This window comes from Pipistrellus kuhlii, unplaced genomic scaffold (assembly GCF_014108245.1).
Source record: "Pipistrellus kuhlii isolate mPipKuh1 unplaced genomic scaffold, mPipKuh1.p scaffold_m20_p_37, whole genome shotgun sequence".
NCBI lineage: Eukaryota > Metazoa > Chordata > Mammalia > Chiroptera > Vespertilionidae > Pipistrellus > Pipistrellus kuhlii.
The window spans coordinates 3,637,732-3,656,215 of NW_023425537.1; the positions used below are offsets into that span (position 1 = coordinate 3,637,732).

The window sequence follows — 18,484 nt, forward strand, 5'->3', positions numbered from 1 at the left end:
AGGTGCTCATTAAAATCTCCTTTATGTTGTTATGAGTTTTATTTTAAAAAACATAAGTTGTTATATGAACCATGTGTTTTCTCATCTTAAAAGCAGAGGAAAGAAACCTCTCTCCCTGATTCCTTGAAAGGTTCAAATGAGATAATACACAAGATATCCCTTTGGAAGCTGTAAAGCACCATATAAATGTGAGGAAATCTTGTCTTTACATTCATTGTGCTCTGGCATTTTGAAAATATCAATATTAAGGTTGCTTCTGATCATGGGTTTAATAATTTCTAGTTGAGGCGAAAGCAGAGGTCCAGAAGCTAAGCAATATCCATTTGAAGGTGAACACTGCCCCCTTGTGGAAATAGAAGGGCAGGGGCAAGTGTGGTTAACAATGTGGCATTGCCAAGGGTGATACTGACGGCAAAGAGAAACCACTTACTTAAATTTATACTTCTTGTCTTTTTTGTCACAAATGCTCTTTTAGAAGTAGTTTCTTTAGATATGCAGGATGTAGACATATTATATCTATAAGTTGTCTAATTATTATTTACAGTTAATAAGCAGGCACTGTAGTGACTTATAATTCCTTACATACTTTAATATTCTAAATCTCTAATAATCCAATAACAATTAAAAGAATAATTTTTACAATATATGCTGCATGTTGATACTATTGATGACAACATGTATAGCAGGTATATGTATAAGCATGGTTCATTTAGAGAATATATAAACTATGCTCATGATGCCGGAATCTCAAGGCCATCTTGAACATATGCCAAGTCTCCCCCTGGCGTGTGCCTGGTGATTGAGCAAATTGTTTAACATTTCTGGGTCTCAGCTGACTCATCTTCCAAAAAAAGGGACTGAATTAGGCGAAATCTGAGGTTCTACACGGTAATAAAAAGATCTTACAACTTCGCCAAATTTCATTTAAAGGCCATGCTGATGTTGGTGACAAGTACTGGCTGAGCAGGCTTTGGACTGCTTGTGCCAACACAGTTCCAGAAGACACCTGACTGTCCTGGTGACAAACCAACTTTATGCCTGAACCTGAAACCAGTCAAATCCAACCAAGTCCCTCTTACCCCTCCACCTGCTTTACCCCCATCCTCCTCATTCCTGCTTCAAGAGGAGGCTTCTCAGTCATTTCTCCTTGCTCGCCTCACCTTTCTTCCCAGCTTGACCTCCCCAGACCCAACACACACACACACACACACACACACACACACACACACACTCACACACACACTCTGTAATAAAAACAATATTAATAATAATATTATCTGCTCTTCGTTGACAGTTTATTTGCCAGACACTGTGCTAAGCATAATCTCCTTTAGTGTCTCAACAAACTGAGTTGGAAACTCTTTTATCCACATCTTAACAATAACCTGAACCCTTTCTGCAAGCCTCTCTGGGCTCGATTGAAAAGATATTTTTAGGCTGGGGAGGGTGTTGAATAAAGGAATATGTCAATATTTATGTTATTGTTCAAGGTAATTAGCAGATGTTATGATCCTGGTAAGACCAGAGAAGTTACCAGGATTATATATTTTAAAATAACACTTTTTTTCTGTCCTGGTGGGATAAAAAGTGTGTTCCTGTTGTTAATGGTTCTTTATATACCTCTCTGATAATTAAGACTCTGCTGTAGCTGATTGGTACCCTATTACAGTCTTACTTAACTTTTAAAACTTTATAATATCCTGTGTCAGATAATGATGGTATATTCTTAGGGTCAAGATGAAAGTAAAGGATTACTCACCCAAAATTAGAAGTTAAAATAATGAACTTAATATAGAATGAACCCTATTATATATAAGATAACAAACACCCTGAAGCAACAGCAAGAGATGGTAGACATTAATTCCTTTAAATCATCCAATTACACATAATTTTATGTTAATCTGACTGATGCCGTTCTTCTCTTGGCATGCATAACTCATGTAGAAACATCCCAAATGTGTATAAAAGAAACCACCAGTGCACAATATTCTGTTCTCCTTTGAAGCCACAGCTATCCCCAGACAAGGCACATTTCTCATACCGCCATGTCTCTCCGGTTTTCCAGCGGGTCCAGACGTATTTGCTTGCGGTCTGGGACTGGATCCGGCAGACCCTCCAGTGGAGGGGTGGGCTTTGCAGGCGGCAATGCCTGCGGCAGCTCTGCTGCTGGAAGTGGACTCTCCGGTGCCCTGGGAGGGAGCCTGGGCAGTGTTCCTGGTGGGAACCAGGCCGGCGGTGCCTTTGGAAATGCAGCTTGTGCTGGCTTTGCCGGGAGCGAAGGGGGCCTCCTCTCCGGGAACGAGAAGGTGACCATGCAGAACCTTAACGACCGCTTGGCCTCCTACCTGGATAACGTGCGTGCTCTGGAGGAGGCGAATGCTGAACTGGAGAGAAAAATCAAGAGTTGGTATGAAAAATATGGTCCTGGATCTTGCCGAGGACTTGATCATGACTACAGTAGGTATCACCTAACAATCGACGATCTTAAGAATAAGGTGAGAAACGGCAAATTTGGAACTATTCAAAGTAATTCAAAGGAAGAATTACCTTGCAAAAAAACAGATCTACAACAAGAAATGCTTTATAATTGTTATCTGTGAGTTACATTGCATTTATTTATTTAGGTAAGTAATTCTTCCTATTAGTCAGAAATAGGCACTCGGATTCAAGAATTTCCATGTAGCTTAACTGTTAATAATTCCACTATTAAAAAATAATAATAATTCCACTATTGTTTATTTTGAAGTATGTTCATTGATAAAAAAAAAAAAAGAGTATTGTGTTCTAAAGTTATATGAATATCTGAGAAAAAACATATATATGAGCATAACCATACCTGTAATTTTTAAGAATTAAACATTTTGGTTGTTACCTAAGGGAGTCAGAGTTTTATGCAAAAGCTTCTTTGTGTAACATTTCTTAGCTCCTGAAATAATAAATTATAAAAGCGACTTATTTGTTGTGTTCTCCCTCTGGGTTTCTCCTAGATTATCTCGTCCACCACTGCTAATGCCAATGTCATTCTGCAGATTGATAATGCCAGGCTGGCTGCTGATGACTTCCGGCTAAAGTAGGTGACAGAAAATAATCACACTCTAGAAGAAGTTTCCTACCTATTTACTGTGTTAAATAAGCATTTCCATGTCATCCCACGTAGAACAAAGTACAACCTAAGAGATTAAAGGAAGTAATGCGTGTTATAATATAATACAAAGCATGTTATAATCTTTTAATCAGCTATACTTAGGATGTACACATACTTATTACATTGCTGGAACAAAATATCACTGCGTTTCTATGCCTCTCTAGAATAGTGCCAAGAGCAAAGATGTTTGTAAATATTTGTTGACTAAGTAAAAAATATTGACCAAGGTAAATTACAAAGTGACATGTTTTATTTAATTGGGATATACCATTGGCATTTGTGTGATTAAATATCTGTAGATTAGCCAAAACCGGTTTGGCACAGTGGATAGAGCATCAGCCTGTGGACTGAGGGGTCCCAGGCTTGATTCCAGTCAAGGGCATGTACCTTGGTTGTGGGCACATCCCCAGTGGAGGGTGTGAAGGAGGCAGCTGATCGATGTTTCTCTCTCATCAATGTTTCTAACTCTCTATCCTCTCCCTTCTTCTCTGTAAAAAAATCAATTAAACATATATTTATTTATTTATTTTTAATATCTGTAGATTATCCTGTAGAGAATTGGGTGAGAGGAGTGAAGAGGGCTTTCTCTGTGTACTTGAATTATATTCGGAGTCCTAACTCAATGGCTGACTTTCAATGAAAAGGAATTGAGGCATTCTTGTCCCGTCTCTGGAGGTAGTCTCACTTGTGCCAATGTTCACTCTCCAGGTATGAAAACGAGCTCGCCCTCCACCAGAACACCGAGGCCGACATCAATGGGCTGCGGCGGGTTCTGGACGAGCTGACGCTCTGCAGGACCGACCACGAGCTGCAGTACGAATCCCTGAGTGAGGAGATGACGTATCTCAAGAAGAACCATGAAGAGGTAGGAGCAGCTTCACTTCTGGTCAGATCCCAATTGCACCCATTTTAAATACTTTCGGGGAACAATTAAATTGTAATAGGAATTCACGCCCATCATCACAACTCAAGCAATGCCCAGGCTTATAGAGAAAGAATTTCATCTCTCTCACTCTGCCCTTGCAATCACATCCCTCAAGGTAATAAATATTAGTAATTTGATCTGTATCCTTCCATTTTCTAGACTGATATAATATTCTATTTTTCTGAAACTATGACATTACTTTTGCATTAATGCAACCATCTTTCTTTCAATGACATTATTTCTTTTATTCACATAGGCTTATCTTGCCGTGAATCTTCTCACAAAAGACCTCTCAGACTAGGAAAAGATGTCAATGTTCTTCCTACTTAACGAGCCTGGGTTTACTCTAATATTGAACCCTGCACAATGATAACCCCATTATTTTAACACCAGGAAACTTCAACACACACCCCCCAAAAAATTTACTACCCCAAAAGTAATTGCAAAAGTCTCCAAAATCATAGATGCCAATTTTTCTGAAAACAAGCTATGATAAATTTGCCCCATCATTGGGTAGAAATGGCTAAAACACCAAATCTACTGTCCCCAAAGGGTAAGATTATGGGAGAGAGAGAGAAGTAGTACTGTACTTCAAAAGAAAAAAAAATAAAAGAGAAACAGGGAGAGAGAGTGTCCCAGTGCAGGGGGTTGGAAGAGTCAGGCCACTGGAGTAAGTATCAGTAGGAGAGTGAGAAGCAGATCCATGCATTGCAGAGGGTGTGACATCAGGAAAAGAAACAATCCCAAAAGAGAAGAAATGGCAGCCTTTAGGGTAGGAGCAGGGTTCATTGTTCTCCTTAAAGACACCGAAACCAAAAGAAGGTACCTCTGAATGCACTGAAGGTGGGAACAAAGAGCCACTCACATCTCAACATCACCCTCAGAGTGTCAAATTTACCACATCCCCTCTGATTTGTCACTATTTGCTTAAATAATAAGGAAAATAAGACTACTCCCATTTCAGAGAGGCCATTAAACCTTCCCGGATGAAATTAACAGTGCTGTCACCAGGCCAGGCCTTTGGTTGAGGTCTCAAGGCTCCTGCACATATGGGCTCTTTAAGAACTTGCAAAGGAGGCCAGAAACACCCCATATTTTGGGAGACAAAGAAGGTAAAAACATATAAATAGGGAAAATTCCTCCAGGTTAGGGCCCAGAATTTGAGAGACATTTTCCTGTGGACCCACATGTGTAATAAAGTGTGACTCCAGACTCTCCGGCATTGTTGGATTATCCCGGTTCTCTGTAACAGCATTGTGCGCTGGAATTTAAACCACAGCCTTTGAGACATGAAGCAACCCTTTAGGAAACGCTTCTCAAATTGTTGACGGTGGGTCAACGTAAATGGCCCCACAAGTCAGGCTGGCCTTTTCCTCCAGGAAATGAAGGCTCTGCAGTGCGCGGCCGGGGGCAACGTGAGCGTGGAGATGAACGCGGCGCCCGGGGTGGACCTCACGGTGCTGCTGAACAACATGCGGGCCGAGTACGAGGACCTGGCGGAGCAGAACCGCCGGGACGCGGAGGCCTGGTTCAACGAGAAGGTGAGGGCCCCCCAAGTCAGCCCTACCCTCCCCCTTGCCCCGGAGGGTGCAGGCCCAGTGAACCCCTTTGCACCCTGCCTTCCAGAGTGCCACCCTGCAGCAACAGATCTCCGACGACGCGGGCGCAGCCACCTCAGCCAGGACCGAGCTGACCGAAATGAAGCGCAGCCTGCAGACCGTGGAGATCGAGCTGCAGTCCCTCCTGGCCATGGTAGGTGACGGCGCAGGTCAGCTGGATTTGGTGAACCTGACCAATCTCACTGAAGCCCTCCCGTTTCCCCTGTTAGATCTTTTACCTGCAAATACCTCCTGGCGACAGCAGGAAAGACAGGCGCTGAGACTCTCAGAAAGAGGGACAAGACAGAGCTCCCTTCCTCCCTGAGGTCCCTGAGGATTTCTCTCCTGGCAGGTGCTCAGGGCCCACTTCATGAAATAGCTCCTTCCTGGGGTGGCTCGTCTCAGCCCTGCATGGCAAGCAGCAGGCAGTGTGCTCGACCACAAAATTAAGTGCAGGCTGACATCAGGCGAGCACACGGGGCAGAGCGGGTATGGATGCCCTCAGCATCTCCTAGCATTGGTGAAAGCCTATTAAAAGCCACATGGCGCTCTTCCTCGAGCAGAGGAAAAGAGGGTGCCTCTCTGATTCTGTGTGAGCCCTGCCAGCCTCCTCAGCACCAGGGAGTCCAGGCCAGCACTAAAACCAGCTTCCCTCTGAGTGTCGGCTGGCAGCACCCGGCAGACTGGATTTTGAGAATGATGGCAAATATGGGCCCTGTTACTGTCAGAGGTTCCAGGAGCCCTGAGGACACCAGGTTGCAACACAAAGAGCCATTATTATACAAATAAGTGCAGTAAGCCAAGAAAAAAAAAAAAGATGACTTAAAACCATAAGAAGGTATTTTGATTTAGCCACCCTAAAAAGGGGCAGTGCTTTCTTATCATATAGCATTTAGATTGGAGACTTATTTTACCACTGATTGAATCCCAACTTACCCACCATGCCAATCTCTTCACCTTCATCACCACTGTCGCTGGTACCCGAAACCCTCCTGGCCACTTAGAGATCCTGGAACCCTCCTCTCTTCCCCACCTGCTTCTTTCCTACAACTGGCACCCTGAGGCCCTGTTCCTGCTGCTGTCCCCTGAATAGGAAGCCCTCCTCTCACTTTGGAGCTATGTTGAAGGAAATTAATTACTCAGTTCCCAGGTCAGAATTGAAGCGTTTTCACACAGAAATAATGATATTAGAAAGTAGTTGGATTCTATGCAGGCAACATAGCACTATAGTTTGGGCTCATGAAATAATCCACAACAACAAAACAAACAAACAAAAACCCTTTTTAAGATACAACATAATGAATTCTAGAATATGGTGGCATAGAACTAACTTCCATATCTGGGGTTCTTTTGTCGTAGATGAATTCTAAGCATGATCTCCTGTAGTTCCACACACAAATCCTGTGTAAATTGGGAGTTGTCTAAATGGATAAAGGTTTCATATGCTTCCAACTTCCAAGTTCATCCTGCCCTCCTTCCACCTCTAGGAGCCAACCTTTACCCAGAAGGCTATGGGATAGAGATGCTGTCCCCTCTGATGTGAGACAGCATTCATTACCTTAGAAAGGAATACCATCAACAAGGAAGCTAAAGTTCTGAACAGCCCACCACACACCTCATTGAATCATGGCCACTTCTTGCCTCACCCTGCCCATTACCATCCTGGTCACCTTCCACTCCTCTGCCCCTGGAGAGCCCAGTAGCACCCACCGTAATGCACCCATCAGCCTCTTGTCTGTCATGACAAATATTTTATAATTTCCTCTTTATAATCTTAAAATGAAGTCAATAGACAATATATCTCACAATTTACATACAAAAAAAAAGAATTTTAAACCAGTGCAGTGTCATAACTGCAATAAAAAGGAGAATTAAATGTATTTTGACATAAAATGTGTTTAGTATGTAAATACGTGGGCCCAATGACCCTAGAATATGGAATGAAAGAGACAGAGGCTTACACATTTCTTTGGTAAATGAGTTTTGTTTTGAACAACCAGGAATTGCTCCACACAAGAAGAAAAGGGAAATGGAAGAGTGATGGGGGTGGACCCTAGGATAATAACTAATATCAGGAGAAATAATAAGCACCCAGATGTATTTATATATGATAAGGGAAAGAGGAAAATTACTTTAATTAAGGTAGGGAACACATGACAAGACAAATTACAGACCATGGAAGTAGAAATTAGTAAGTATAATATTCATAAAATAGTGTTGAAATAATGGCCTGGACTGTGTTATTAAATATGCCTCTTGTCTTGAAATTCCACTTCTGTCAAGCCGAAATCTCCATTTCAGCTTAAGAAAAGACCTTTGATTGACATTAGAAAATCGAGGACAGATTAGAAAAACAAACAAACAAACAACAACAACAAAAAACACAGCACAGAGGCCTGGGAACAGTGGTGGGGTAGATCTCTGAGGACAGTAGCAGAATAAGATCGAAAACAATAGGCAACCCAAAAATACATATGTAATTTCAAAATATATGATTTCCAATGTTGATTTCTTATTGTGCTACCTCCAGAAAGCGTTTAATACCTAGGTAGGTCATAATAGGAACTATTACCTAAATATAATGAATGTCCATTAGAAACGCCTTAGGGCAAAAAGGCCATTTAGCCCATGTTAGGCCATCTAGCATGCCTACCCCTCACCCATCTCCAGTAAAAACCAGTCACTTCCCCTTCTTCTCTACCTCCCATTTTATTGTGACAAGCCCCACAAATTTCCAAAGCTTGCCTGACCAGCAGAACTGCCTTTTGCTGGAAAACACTGGCCTACATAGCTCCCCAAGTGGCTTCACCCTTTGCTCTGACATCTTTTATGTCCTCAGAAACAGTCCCTGGAGTGCTCTCTGTCTGAGACAGAAAGCAACTACTGTGGGCAGCTGGCCCAGATCCAGGCTCAGATCCGGGCCCTGGAGGAGCAGCTGCACCAGGTCAGAACCGAGACCGAGGGCCAGAAACTGGAGTACGAGCAGCTCCTGGACATCAAGGTCCACCTGGAAAAAGAGATTGAGACCTACTGCCGCCTGATAGATGGAGATGGAAAGTAAGTAGCACCACGCATTGTCTGTTCACCTTCCAGGCCTCCATCCTTTCCTTCTTTATTCCCACAGCAGAAAAGCCTGTTCGTCTCTTACCTCTGCCTTCATCTCTTCCATGTTTTGTACACCACAGCCTCTAAACCTGTGGGTTTAAAAAAATCAAATCTAAATAAGATTATCTATATATAGCATTTAATTACCTTCAGCTCCTGCCCCCCAAAATCTATTTTCCTTTATTAAAAAAAAAACAAAGATCTGGTTTTGGCATACAAAGTTTACTCAGTTCATGTTCACCTATCAATTCAAAAGTGATAAACAGAATTATTAAAAACTAAACTGTTGCTGTTTTTTACAGCTCGTGCTCCAAATCAAAGGGCATTGGATCAGGAAGCTCAGGGAATTCATCTAAAGGTAATAAAATATAATTGTATTTCTTTTTTTCTTTTTTCTTTTTATTGATATTTTACAGAGGGGAAGGGAGAGAGACAGAGAGCTAGAAACATCAATGAGAGAGAAACATTCATCAGCTGCCTCCTGCACACCCTCCACCGCAACCAAGGTACATGGCCCCAAACAGAATCCAATCCAGGACCCCTCAGTCTGTTGGCCAACGCTCCATCCACTGAGCCACACCAGTCAGGGCCTAATTGTATTTCTAGTGCAGCAAATACTTTTGCATTAATGGCAACTGTACAGTACACTACGGCAACAGTCTATATTTAAACAATTTAAATCAAAGTGCTTAGATTGGAACTTAAAATATTATTTTAAATGGATAAAACTGTTCTATACTATGGGGCGTCCCCCCACCCCTAGCCCCAAATGTATACACACTTTAACAGCTGATAGCTCAATTTTAAAAATAAGATGTATTTTAATAAACACTGCCTTTATAATTATTCAACATGTATGCATGTATTTTGGGGACATTCAATATCAATATAAATCTACTAGAGGCCCGGTGCATGGATTCGTGCACCAGTGGGATCTCTTGGCCTGGCTTGCAGGGATTGGGCTAAAACCAGCTGGCATCCCCTGAGGGGTCCTGGATTTTGAGGGGGTGGTTCTCGGGTGAGACACCCCCGAATCGGGCTCCCTCCTCTCTGGTGCCAGATTTGAAACCCAAGAACCACAGCTGCCAAGTGACCAAAGCTTGGCAGCTCCTGCATTGAGCATCTACCCCTGATGGTCAGTGTTCTCATAGCTAATGGTCAGTCGGCTGGTCAGCCGGTTTGCCGTCGGCCAGTCACTTAAGCTTTTATATAGAGAGATATTTATTCCCTCACCAAAAATGTACATAATATATTATATTACAACCAACAGTTGAATTCTTTGTCATGCAATCTTTTAGGTTAAATATATGTACTCACGTATATTTTACTTCTAGATTTATCCAAAACCACGCTGGTAAAGACGGTGGTTGAAGAGATAGATCAACGTGGTAAAGTCCTTTCATCGAGGATTCAGTCCATTGAAGAAAAGACATCTAAAATTACCAATGGCAAGACAGATCAAAAGGTTTCTTTCTAGCTGTCATTTTTGAGAAAATAATAATTTGGAGAAGAATCCTGCACTACTGCATTATTCTAAATATCGAGGAGATAATAAAAATACTTTCTACCTTAAAGATAAGTTTCTTACAGGGGGGCCTGCTTTCTTTGTTACCTTTTCCTGGAAAAAGGGTGTTTATTTTCAAATAAATAAAAACGTAATGTGCACTCATTTACATTCACTCATGACTAATAAATAATGATTTGCAATTTATTTTGTCTTGGATTCTAAGCCTTCCCTTTACTTATTCATTTTGCCCTCTGGTGGTTTCCTGACAAAGTTTGCAAAAGGTAAATTTGTGAGATATTCTTGTCTGAAAATATTTTTATTTCACCCTCACTCAGGATGAATTGTCAAAGTAGAGACCTTTAGGTTGGACAGTGTTTTCCGTTAGAATTTTTCAGACACTCTTCATGGGAATCATGGCTTCCAGGGCTATTGAGACATTCTGAGCCATTCTGATTTCCCCATCAATGGCTCACAACTAGAAAGTGGCAGAACTGGGATACGAATGCTGATATATCTGATTCAAGAGTCCAAGTTAGCCCACCAGTGTGGCTCAGCAGTTGAGCATCAAACCAGGAACCAAGAGGTCACTGGTTTGATTCCCGGTAAAGCACATACCCAGGTTTTGGCCTCAATTCTCAATGTTTCTACCTCTCTATCCCTCTCCCTCTCTCTCTTAAAAAAAAAATCAATAAATTTTTTTTTAAAACAGTCCAAGTTCTTCCATGAATGATGGTGTACTTCAGGAATAATAACCTTGCCACCCAACAACTTAATGACCATGATAGAAAGAAAAGACTTGAAACCAGAAATCCAATTAAGGTTCTACTAACTGATTTGAAAGAAAATGATAGTGACAAGGAAAATAGAAAAGAGAAAAATGTTTCAAGAGACACTGCAAAAGTAGATTCAAGAGGACTTACTGATCTATTGTCTGTGGGCTAGTAGAAAATAGCAGTTAGAGATTTCTTAGTAATCTTGAGCATGGCACTGTAATTCCACCAGCAACTAATGAAGAAAGATGCAAAAGATCAAATTTTTATGCCAACGTAATTACGTGTTGAGTTAAAGTCAAGACAGAATATCCAAGTAGAAATGTTTGGAGGTGTCGTAAGGTGTGGATCTAGAAGGGAGGAAAGTATGGTGCTAAAGATGTATATTTAGAAAATGCACCTGGAGCCAAGAAGGGATGAGATCACCAAGAGAGAGTGTGTACAAATCAGGAACACCAAGTACAGAATGTCAGGAATGGCAAATTTTAGAGCAAGAAACTATGAACTGCAAAGAAAGAAGAAGAGCAGAGATACAGAAATGTTCTCAGAAAGCAATTATTAAAAATTCAGGAAAACTGAATTTAGTATCAAATGTGTTTAAGAAAGTATAGAAGAAATATGAGAAATGATGACTGGATTAGTGATGCGGGGTAATAAGCCATCTTTGAGAGATTATTTTCATAAAGTGGCAGGATCAAATTCAGAAGGGAGTAGGAAATGAAAAGTGGAGAAAATGGATGCAGAAACGTTTTCTAGAAATAATGAAAGAAATGTAAAGATACAAGAAATGCAGAAATAGCTCTGGCCAGGGTGGCTCAGTTGATCAAGGCTTGTCTAGTACACTAAACGGTTGTGATTCAATTCCCAGGCAGGGCACATGCCCAGCTTGTGGGCTCCATCCCCAGCAGAGGACACGTAGGAGGCAATCAATGTTTTGACCTACATCAATGTTCCTTTTCTCTCTCTCTAAAAATCAACAAAGACAACATTTTTTTAAACAATAAAATCCACCTATAATGCCACCACACAGAAGCAACCCTACTTACCTTTTTTAAAGAAATCTAGAAATAGAAGCGAACATACAGGCCATAGTCTAGCCCCTTCCTTTCACAGATGAGGAGTCTGGGGTCTAGACAGGTTAACCAATACCTTCACTTAACCTGGTTAGCAAAAGAACTTAGACAGAAAACCAGTAAAGATGAAATGGTAATTCAGGAGGGATGGGGATCACAGAAGAATCCATCTAATGCTTCAAGTTCCGCTTAAAGACCTGGTCATGTTCCTCTGGTACCATGAGCCCAAGGACTTGAGAATATTTTCAACATATCAAAAAGAAGGACCATATTATCCATAGAAAACCATAAATATGCTACCTCACTTTGATTCCTCACTTGCTGGGGAGACAGGAGGGATGGAGTGGTGTTGGTTAATCAAGAGAAAGAGAAACTTGTCTATGACACTTTTTTATTCTATAGAGATTTCATACTCCTGAACCTGGGAAACAGGAAGTCTTACTCATCCTAAATTTGAAATGCATCACTATAATAATCTTGATAATACTCCTTCCTGTCCCATTTTGGAGATAACATATAACCCCAAGGTAACTATCCACCTACAGAAAGGGACACAGTAGGGTAAAGACATTCATTAAAAAAAAAAAGTCACCCAATTATAAGTAATTCATGATGAGCTGGCAAGCACCATTTTCCTGTGGGTTGCAAGGTTCATCCAGAAACACCTGATCACGTGTATATAAAGCCAAACTGAACCGTTTAAGCAAGACATTCGCCATCAGAGCTTCGTCCCAGGCACCAGCTTCGCTCCAGTCTGGACACCATGTCTGTGCGCTTCTCTTCCGCATCCAGGCGCCTGGGTTCCCTGGGTTCGTGCGCCGGCGTGGGCTCGGTGCGGCTGGCCAGCGGGGGAGCGGGTTTTGGGGCTGGGAACGCGTGCGGGGTGCCGGGCATCGGAAGTGGCTTCTCTTGCACCTTTGGGAGCGGCTCCTCCGCAGGAGGCTATGGCGCAGGGCTGGGCGCGGGGAGCGCTTCCTGTGCCGCCTTCCTGGGGAACGAGCACGGCCTCCTCTCCGGCAACGAGAAGGTGACCATGCAGAACCTCAACGACCGCCTGGCCTCCTACCTGGACAACGTGCGCGCCCTGGAGGAGGCCAACGCCGACCTGGAGCAGAAGATCAAGGGCTGGTATGAGAAGTTTGGGCCTGGCTCTTGCCGCGGTCTGGATCACGATTACAGCAGATACTTCCCTATCATTGACGACCTTAGGAGCCAGGTAAGAAACTCAATGTCATGGGGGTTAAGACCTCTAAGAGTATTTAGTTAGCTGCATGTACACACTCACAAATATATAAGCAACCACGTACAGGAAGCAGGGCTTTGCTTTCAGATTCTAATTCTCGGTACTTCGTTATTAATGTTAAGAAAATAATGGATATTAAAAATAATGTATATTAAAATTCTTATCTTTGAGCATGTCTCACTTAGCACCCAGTATAGAGTGTGCATATTGATGCATTTCATAATATCAAAATATCAAAAACTGCCCAATGTCTCCAGCTATATATTTATAGGCTTTGCTATCAAAAGAAATTTTTGTTGTTGTTGTTTTTGTTTTATTTTTTTAGGGGGAGGAGGGAGAGTAAAAGAGGTCAGACTTAAATTTCCCATTGTCGAAAGAATCATCTTATTATTGGAGACAGGGTGCCCGGAATATTACTATTATGTCACTGGTGACTTCCTTCAAGGAAATTTGAAAATTTTAAAAGGATTTCCTCACTGTTCTCTCATTCTCCATCCATCAGATCATTTCTGCAACTACAAGCAATGCCAGTGTTGTCCTGCAAAACGATAATGCCAGACTAACAGCTGATGACTTCAGGCTAAAGTAAGTAGAGCTGAAGAGAATTTTTTTTTTTAAGTTATTTAAGTTATTTAGGCTATTTGAGGCTGGCTCCATTCTTTGTTTCTATTGTTTGTCAAATGTGTATTACGATAACTAGCCTGAGTTATATATTTTGCTTGGGAAGTTTGAGGGCTGACATAGATGAATGTCAAGATCACATGAAAGAACATGTTGGACTCTTTTCATTCTCTTGCTTCCGAGAAATGCACGTATTGCATGATGGCCGATCCAAGTGAAGCTCTGAGTCTATCTTAGCAGTTTGACCTCAACGTTTCCCAGTGGCCTAAAAAGGGGCGGGACTAATGTGATCAAACTTCCAAACATTTTCTGAGGTTTGAGAACGAGCAGGCCCTTCACCAGAGCGTGGACGCGGACGTCAGCAGCTTGCGCCGGGTGCTGGATGAGCTGACTCTGTGCCGGACCGACCTGGAGATCCAGCTGGAGGCTCTGAGCGAGGAGCTGGCCTACCTCAAGAAGAACCACGAGGAGGTAGATGCCTCTCCACCCCACCCCCACCCCAGCCCCATTCCACAACTGGCCTTCCTCCCAAACTTAAAAAAAAAAAAAAAAAATGCATTTCAGATGACAAATGCAATGTCTTAAATCAATTGCAAGAAGGAACCTGTCAATTTCTCCATACGGTGTGATTGTTTAGAATGTTTCTATTCATCCTCCTCTAAAGAAATGAACCCTAAAAAAAAAAAAAAAAAAAAAAAAAAAAAAAAAATGTCGAACTGTATGGATCATGCCTATCTGGCTCCTTTAAAAACATTCAGATCCATGCCCTAACCGGTTTGGCTCAGTGGATAGAGTGTTGGTCTGTGGACTGAAAGGTCCCATGTTCGATTCCGGTCAAGGGCATGTACCTTGGTTTGGGGCACATCCTCGGTGGGAGGTATGCAGGAGGCAGCTGATCGGTGTTTCTCTCTCATCGATATTTCTAGCTCTCTATCCCCTCTCCCTTCCTATCTGTAAAAAAAATCAATTAAATATATATATATTTTTAAAACATTCCGATCCTAGCTAACACGGTTTAACAACTTTGTTCCAGGAAATGAAGGCTCTGCAGTGCTCGGCCGGGGGCAACGTGAGCGTGGAGATGAACGCGGCGCCCGGGGTGGACCTCACGGTGCTGCTGAACAACATGCGGGCCGAGTACGAGGACCTGGCGGAGCAGAACCGCCGGGACGCGGAGGCCTGGTTCAACGAGAAGGTGAGCCCACGCCGGGGCGCGCTGACCTGGCCCTGAGGTCAAGCGGCACCCTAACCTCACTCCTCCCTTTCAGAGCGCCTCGCTGCAGCAGCAGATCTCCGACGATGCTGGGGCCACCACCTCAGCTCGAAATGAACTTACCGAGATGAAACGAACTCTCCAAACCCTGGAGATCGAACTTCAGTCCCTCTTAGCAATGGTCAGTACAAAATCACTAAAAAAAAAAAAATAACAGCAACATAAATGTTTCCTTTGGAAGCTAAGGAATAGTTCAAAGAAGAGTTTTCTTCTACATGATATGTATCCATTCATTATTAATGCTTGACAGAAGGCACATTTGCACTGTGCACAGTAGAATCCTCTTTGCCTGAAAATTATTCCTAGATGCTAATTATTATAAAACATGGGAAATTAGCAACTACAATTATTTTGGGGCACTCATGAAAAAATAGATTTACCATGAATCTTCTCTCCCAAGTCCAAAGATCAGAAACCACTGAACATCTTCTTCATCTAGCATTCCTTTTGCCACTTAATGAAGAGCACTTACACGTTCCTTTTTAAGTGGCACCAACAGGAAGCAAAGTAGAGGCTTGAAGGTTGCCTACATGCATGATGATAATAATAACCTTATTTATTAAGGGTTGGCCCAGCACTTTCACCCACACAAGTCCACAATAGCTCTGGGGCTTAGGCAAGAAAGACTATAATTCCTGTCATTATTTCCAAAAGGAGAATCTGAGATTCAAAGAAGTTAGGCAGTTTTCCCAGAGTCCCACAGTTGGATCCGAAGGAACCATAACTTCTCTCCAAATTTTCTAATTCCCAAGTCTATCCTTCTTTCCACAATGGCTAGTAAGCCTCCAGATTTACCCACAAAAGAGGCTATAATTGTATATGAAATGAGGACTTGGTATAAAAATCATTGCAGATGAATGGGAAAGACATCCTCACCTTTATTCCGTGTAAAATGACAGCAAGCACCCCGCTGTGGGATAAACCCTATAGAAACCCATGTGGACCCACAAGCCCATGAATCCAAGGACTTAAAGGCAAAAAGGGCATTCTTTTCTTTGGGTCATTCTACTTCCGGAAAAGATATGCAGGTCACTACAGGATTCTTTTTTCATAGAAGAGCTACAGTCCTCATGAGACAAGGCTGACCCATGATTAGAAATGAGGTAGCAAAGTGTAGGGAAACTTTTATTCTGGGGGGACAGTGGCAAATTGTGTCAGACTCTACAAGCACAGGCTATATTGGGTGGGGGGCATCTGTACACTGTGCCCTATGAGGAAACAGCTTCATCTTGGCTAACGCTCCAGGGTCTATGAGTAACATTATCAGCGGCTGTGTTATTCTCGCAGATAAGAATGGTATGACACATTAATAAAGGCAACCAGTAATATGGAGCAAGTGGGATCTTCTGAGTAAATATTATTTGCATAAAATAAAGATAGGGCTCCTAAATACCTATGTGTTTTGCCTTTCTCTAAAACAACACCATGACACTGTCTACTAAATTGGCTTCCTGACCCATAGAAACAGTCCCTGGAGTGCTCCCTGACAGAGACGGAAGGCAACTACTGTGGGCAGCTGGCCCAGATCCAGGCTCAGATCGGGGCCCTGGAGGAGCAGCTGCACCAGGTCAGAACCGAGACCGAGGGCCAGAAACTGGAGTACGAGCAGCTGCTGGACATCAAAGTCCATCTGGAAAAAGAGATTGAGACCTACTGCCGCCTGATAGATGGAGAGGATGGGTAAGGACTACTTCCGTTATTTAAAACATTAAAATAACTTATTTTAAGGTTGTTAACTATTTTTTAAAATCAAGTACAAAGTATGTATGGCCTACATCATGTGTACCTAAACTTCTTCTACTGTTATTTAAGAATCCAATGCTCTCCCATGCTAAATCAATATTTTTCCGTTTCCTTGGCAAAACACAGAGCAGAATTGTTAATACCAGCTCTCTGTATTCTTACAGCTCTTGCGTTAAATCAAAAGGCCACAAAGGACCAGGAAGTCAGATAAAAGGTAAAGAAAAGCGGTGCTTGAGTGTTTATTTGTATATGTTCCAAAGGACATGTCGTTTCCTCTATGAATTTGAGAAATCTTAACAATCCATATGTGTTGTTTTAGATGCTTCTAAAGGCACCGTGATTAAAACAATTGTGGAAGAATTAGATCCTCGTGGCAAAATTCTCTCGTCCAGAGTTCAAACCCTGGAAGAGAAATCCACCAAAGTCACCAACATGAAGAGTGAACAGAGGGTGCCCGCCTGAGCCCCAAAAGAATGGCCTTCAATTAAAATGACAAATTGAAGCTAGATCTCTCACTAAGGGCCCTCTTATTTTTCTGCTTTTCTCCCAGTGAGTGAGGACAACTCATTTTTAGAGTAGTAACATGTCTCTGGCTTTCTCTGCGGTGCTGTTTCAATAAAAGGTTTTCCTGTTGCAAGTCATCTTCACTGGTTCTGGTCAGTCTTTGGGTTGTAAACGTAACCCCCAGTTGGGGCTGAATTTTGCTTTAAACTTCTTCCGTTTAACTCAATGACCTTCAGAAATTAGGAGTAAATTTTAACAGGCAAAGTAGGTGGAGTCTTTTTCACATTTCTGTAAAGTTTTATATTGTCCTTCTTTGTATAAACACTTACTAAGCACACACTAAGTAATGAGACTAAAACAATGAACAAAATCTAATCCCTAAGATTAGATTGACAGAAAAGTGGAAATAAGGAACTGGAGAATCAGAAATATCCTAAAAATGGGGGGAAAACCCACTAAATATGGTCATATTTGAAGGTAGAAAGGAAAAGAGAGAAATGTGAGGACTAGATAAGGCAAGTGGTCGATTTCACAATGTTAGGCCACGAAACAAATCTAAGACTGATATCATAACAAGTATCTTTTTTGACCACGCTAGTATGAAACTAGAAATCAATAATAGCAGGAAAATTGGAACTTTTAGAGAGAGAGAAAAAAAAATAATTATATATATATATATATATATATATATATATATATATATATATATATATATATATATATATTTAACAAAATACTCCTGAGAAAATAATGGGTCAAAGAAATCAAAGGAGAAATAGAAAAATACATTGAGACAGATGAAAATAAAAATTCAATTTACCAAAACTTATGGGATGCAGCGAAACAGTACTAAGTAGGAACTTTATAGTGATAACTGCCTACCTTAAGAAAGATGAAAGATTGGGAGATCCAAACCGGTGGCAACGTAGGTGGAAGCTACACTCACCTCCTCCCAGGAATCAAACTGGAATGACAAT

At 41.8% G+C, this 18,484-nt stretch overlaps 2 protein-coding genes across 2 annotated transcripts; both read left to right on the top strand.

Moving 5' to 3' along the window:
• The first annotated feature begins 1,872 nt into the window (after nucleotides 1-1,872).
• Nucleotides 1,873-10,449, top strand: KRT28 (keratin 28). The gene is made up of 8 exons (XM_036407736.2): nucleotides 1,873-2,495; nucleotides 2,988-3,070; nucleotides 3,854-4,010; nucleotides 5,450-5,611; nucleotides 5,697-5,822; nucleotides 8,508-8,725; nucleotides 9,076-9,131; nucleotides 10,108-10,449. The coding sequence occupies exons 1-8, from the start codon at nucleotides 2,046-2,048 to the stop codon at nucleotides 10,248-10,250; spliced, it is 1,395 nt and encodes a 464-aa protein (XP_036263629.1). The 5' UTR covers nucleotides 1,873-2,045; the 3' UTR covers nucleotides 10,251-10,449.
• Nucleotides 10,450-12,845: 2,396 nt separating this feature from the next.
• KRT27 (keratin 27) lies at nucleotides 12,846-17,644 on the top strand. The gene is made up of 8 exons (XM_036407737.2): nucleotides 12,846-13,339; nucleotides 13,869-13,951; nucleotides 14,302-14,458; nucleotides 15,021-15,182; nucleotides 15,256-15,381; nucleotides 16,723-16,940; nucleotides 17,168-17,217; nucleotides 17,323-17,644. Exons 1-8 carry the CDS (start codon nucleotides 12,887-12,889, stop codon nucleotides 17,463-17,465), a joined length of 1,392 nt encoding a protein of 463 aa, XP_036263630.1. The 5' UTR covers nucleotides 12,846-12,886; the 3' UTR covers nucleotides 17,466-17,644.
• Nucleotides 17,645-18,484: the final 840 nt, after the last annotated feature.

What these genes read in the sequence shown, in the direction of transcription:
- KRT28 (XM_036407736.2), top strand. Translation starts at nt 2,046, where the DNA reads ATGTCTCTCCGGTTTTCCAGCGGGTCCAGACGTATTTGCTTGCGGTCT. An exon ending in TGCAGTCCCTCCTGGCCATG is followed by an intron (nt 5,823 to 8,507) that starts GTAGGTGACGGC and finishes TTATGTCCTCAG; the next exon opens with AAACAGTCCCTGGAGTGCTC. An exon ending in CTCAGGGAATTCATCTAAAG is followed by an intron (nt 9,132 to 10,107) that starts GTAATAAAATAT and finishes TTTTACTTCTAG; the next exon opens with ATTTATCCAAAACCACGCTG.
- KRT27 (XM_036407737.2), top strand. Translation starts at nt 12,887, where the DNA reads ATGTCTGTGCGCTTCTCTTCCGCATCCAGGCGCCTGGGTTCCCTGGGT. An exon ending in CTGATAGATGGAGAGGATGG is followed by an intron (nt 16,941 to 17,167) that starts GTAAGGACTACT and finishes GTATTCTTACAG; the next exon opens with CTCTTGCGTTAAATCAAAAG. An exon ending in ACCAGGAAGTCAGATAAAAG is followed by an intron (nt 17,218 to 17,322) that starts GTAAAGAAAAGC and finishes GTGTTGTTTTAG; the next exon opens with ATGCTTCTAAAGGCACCGTG.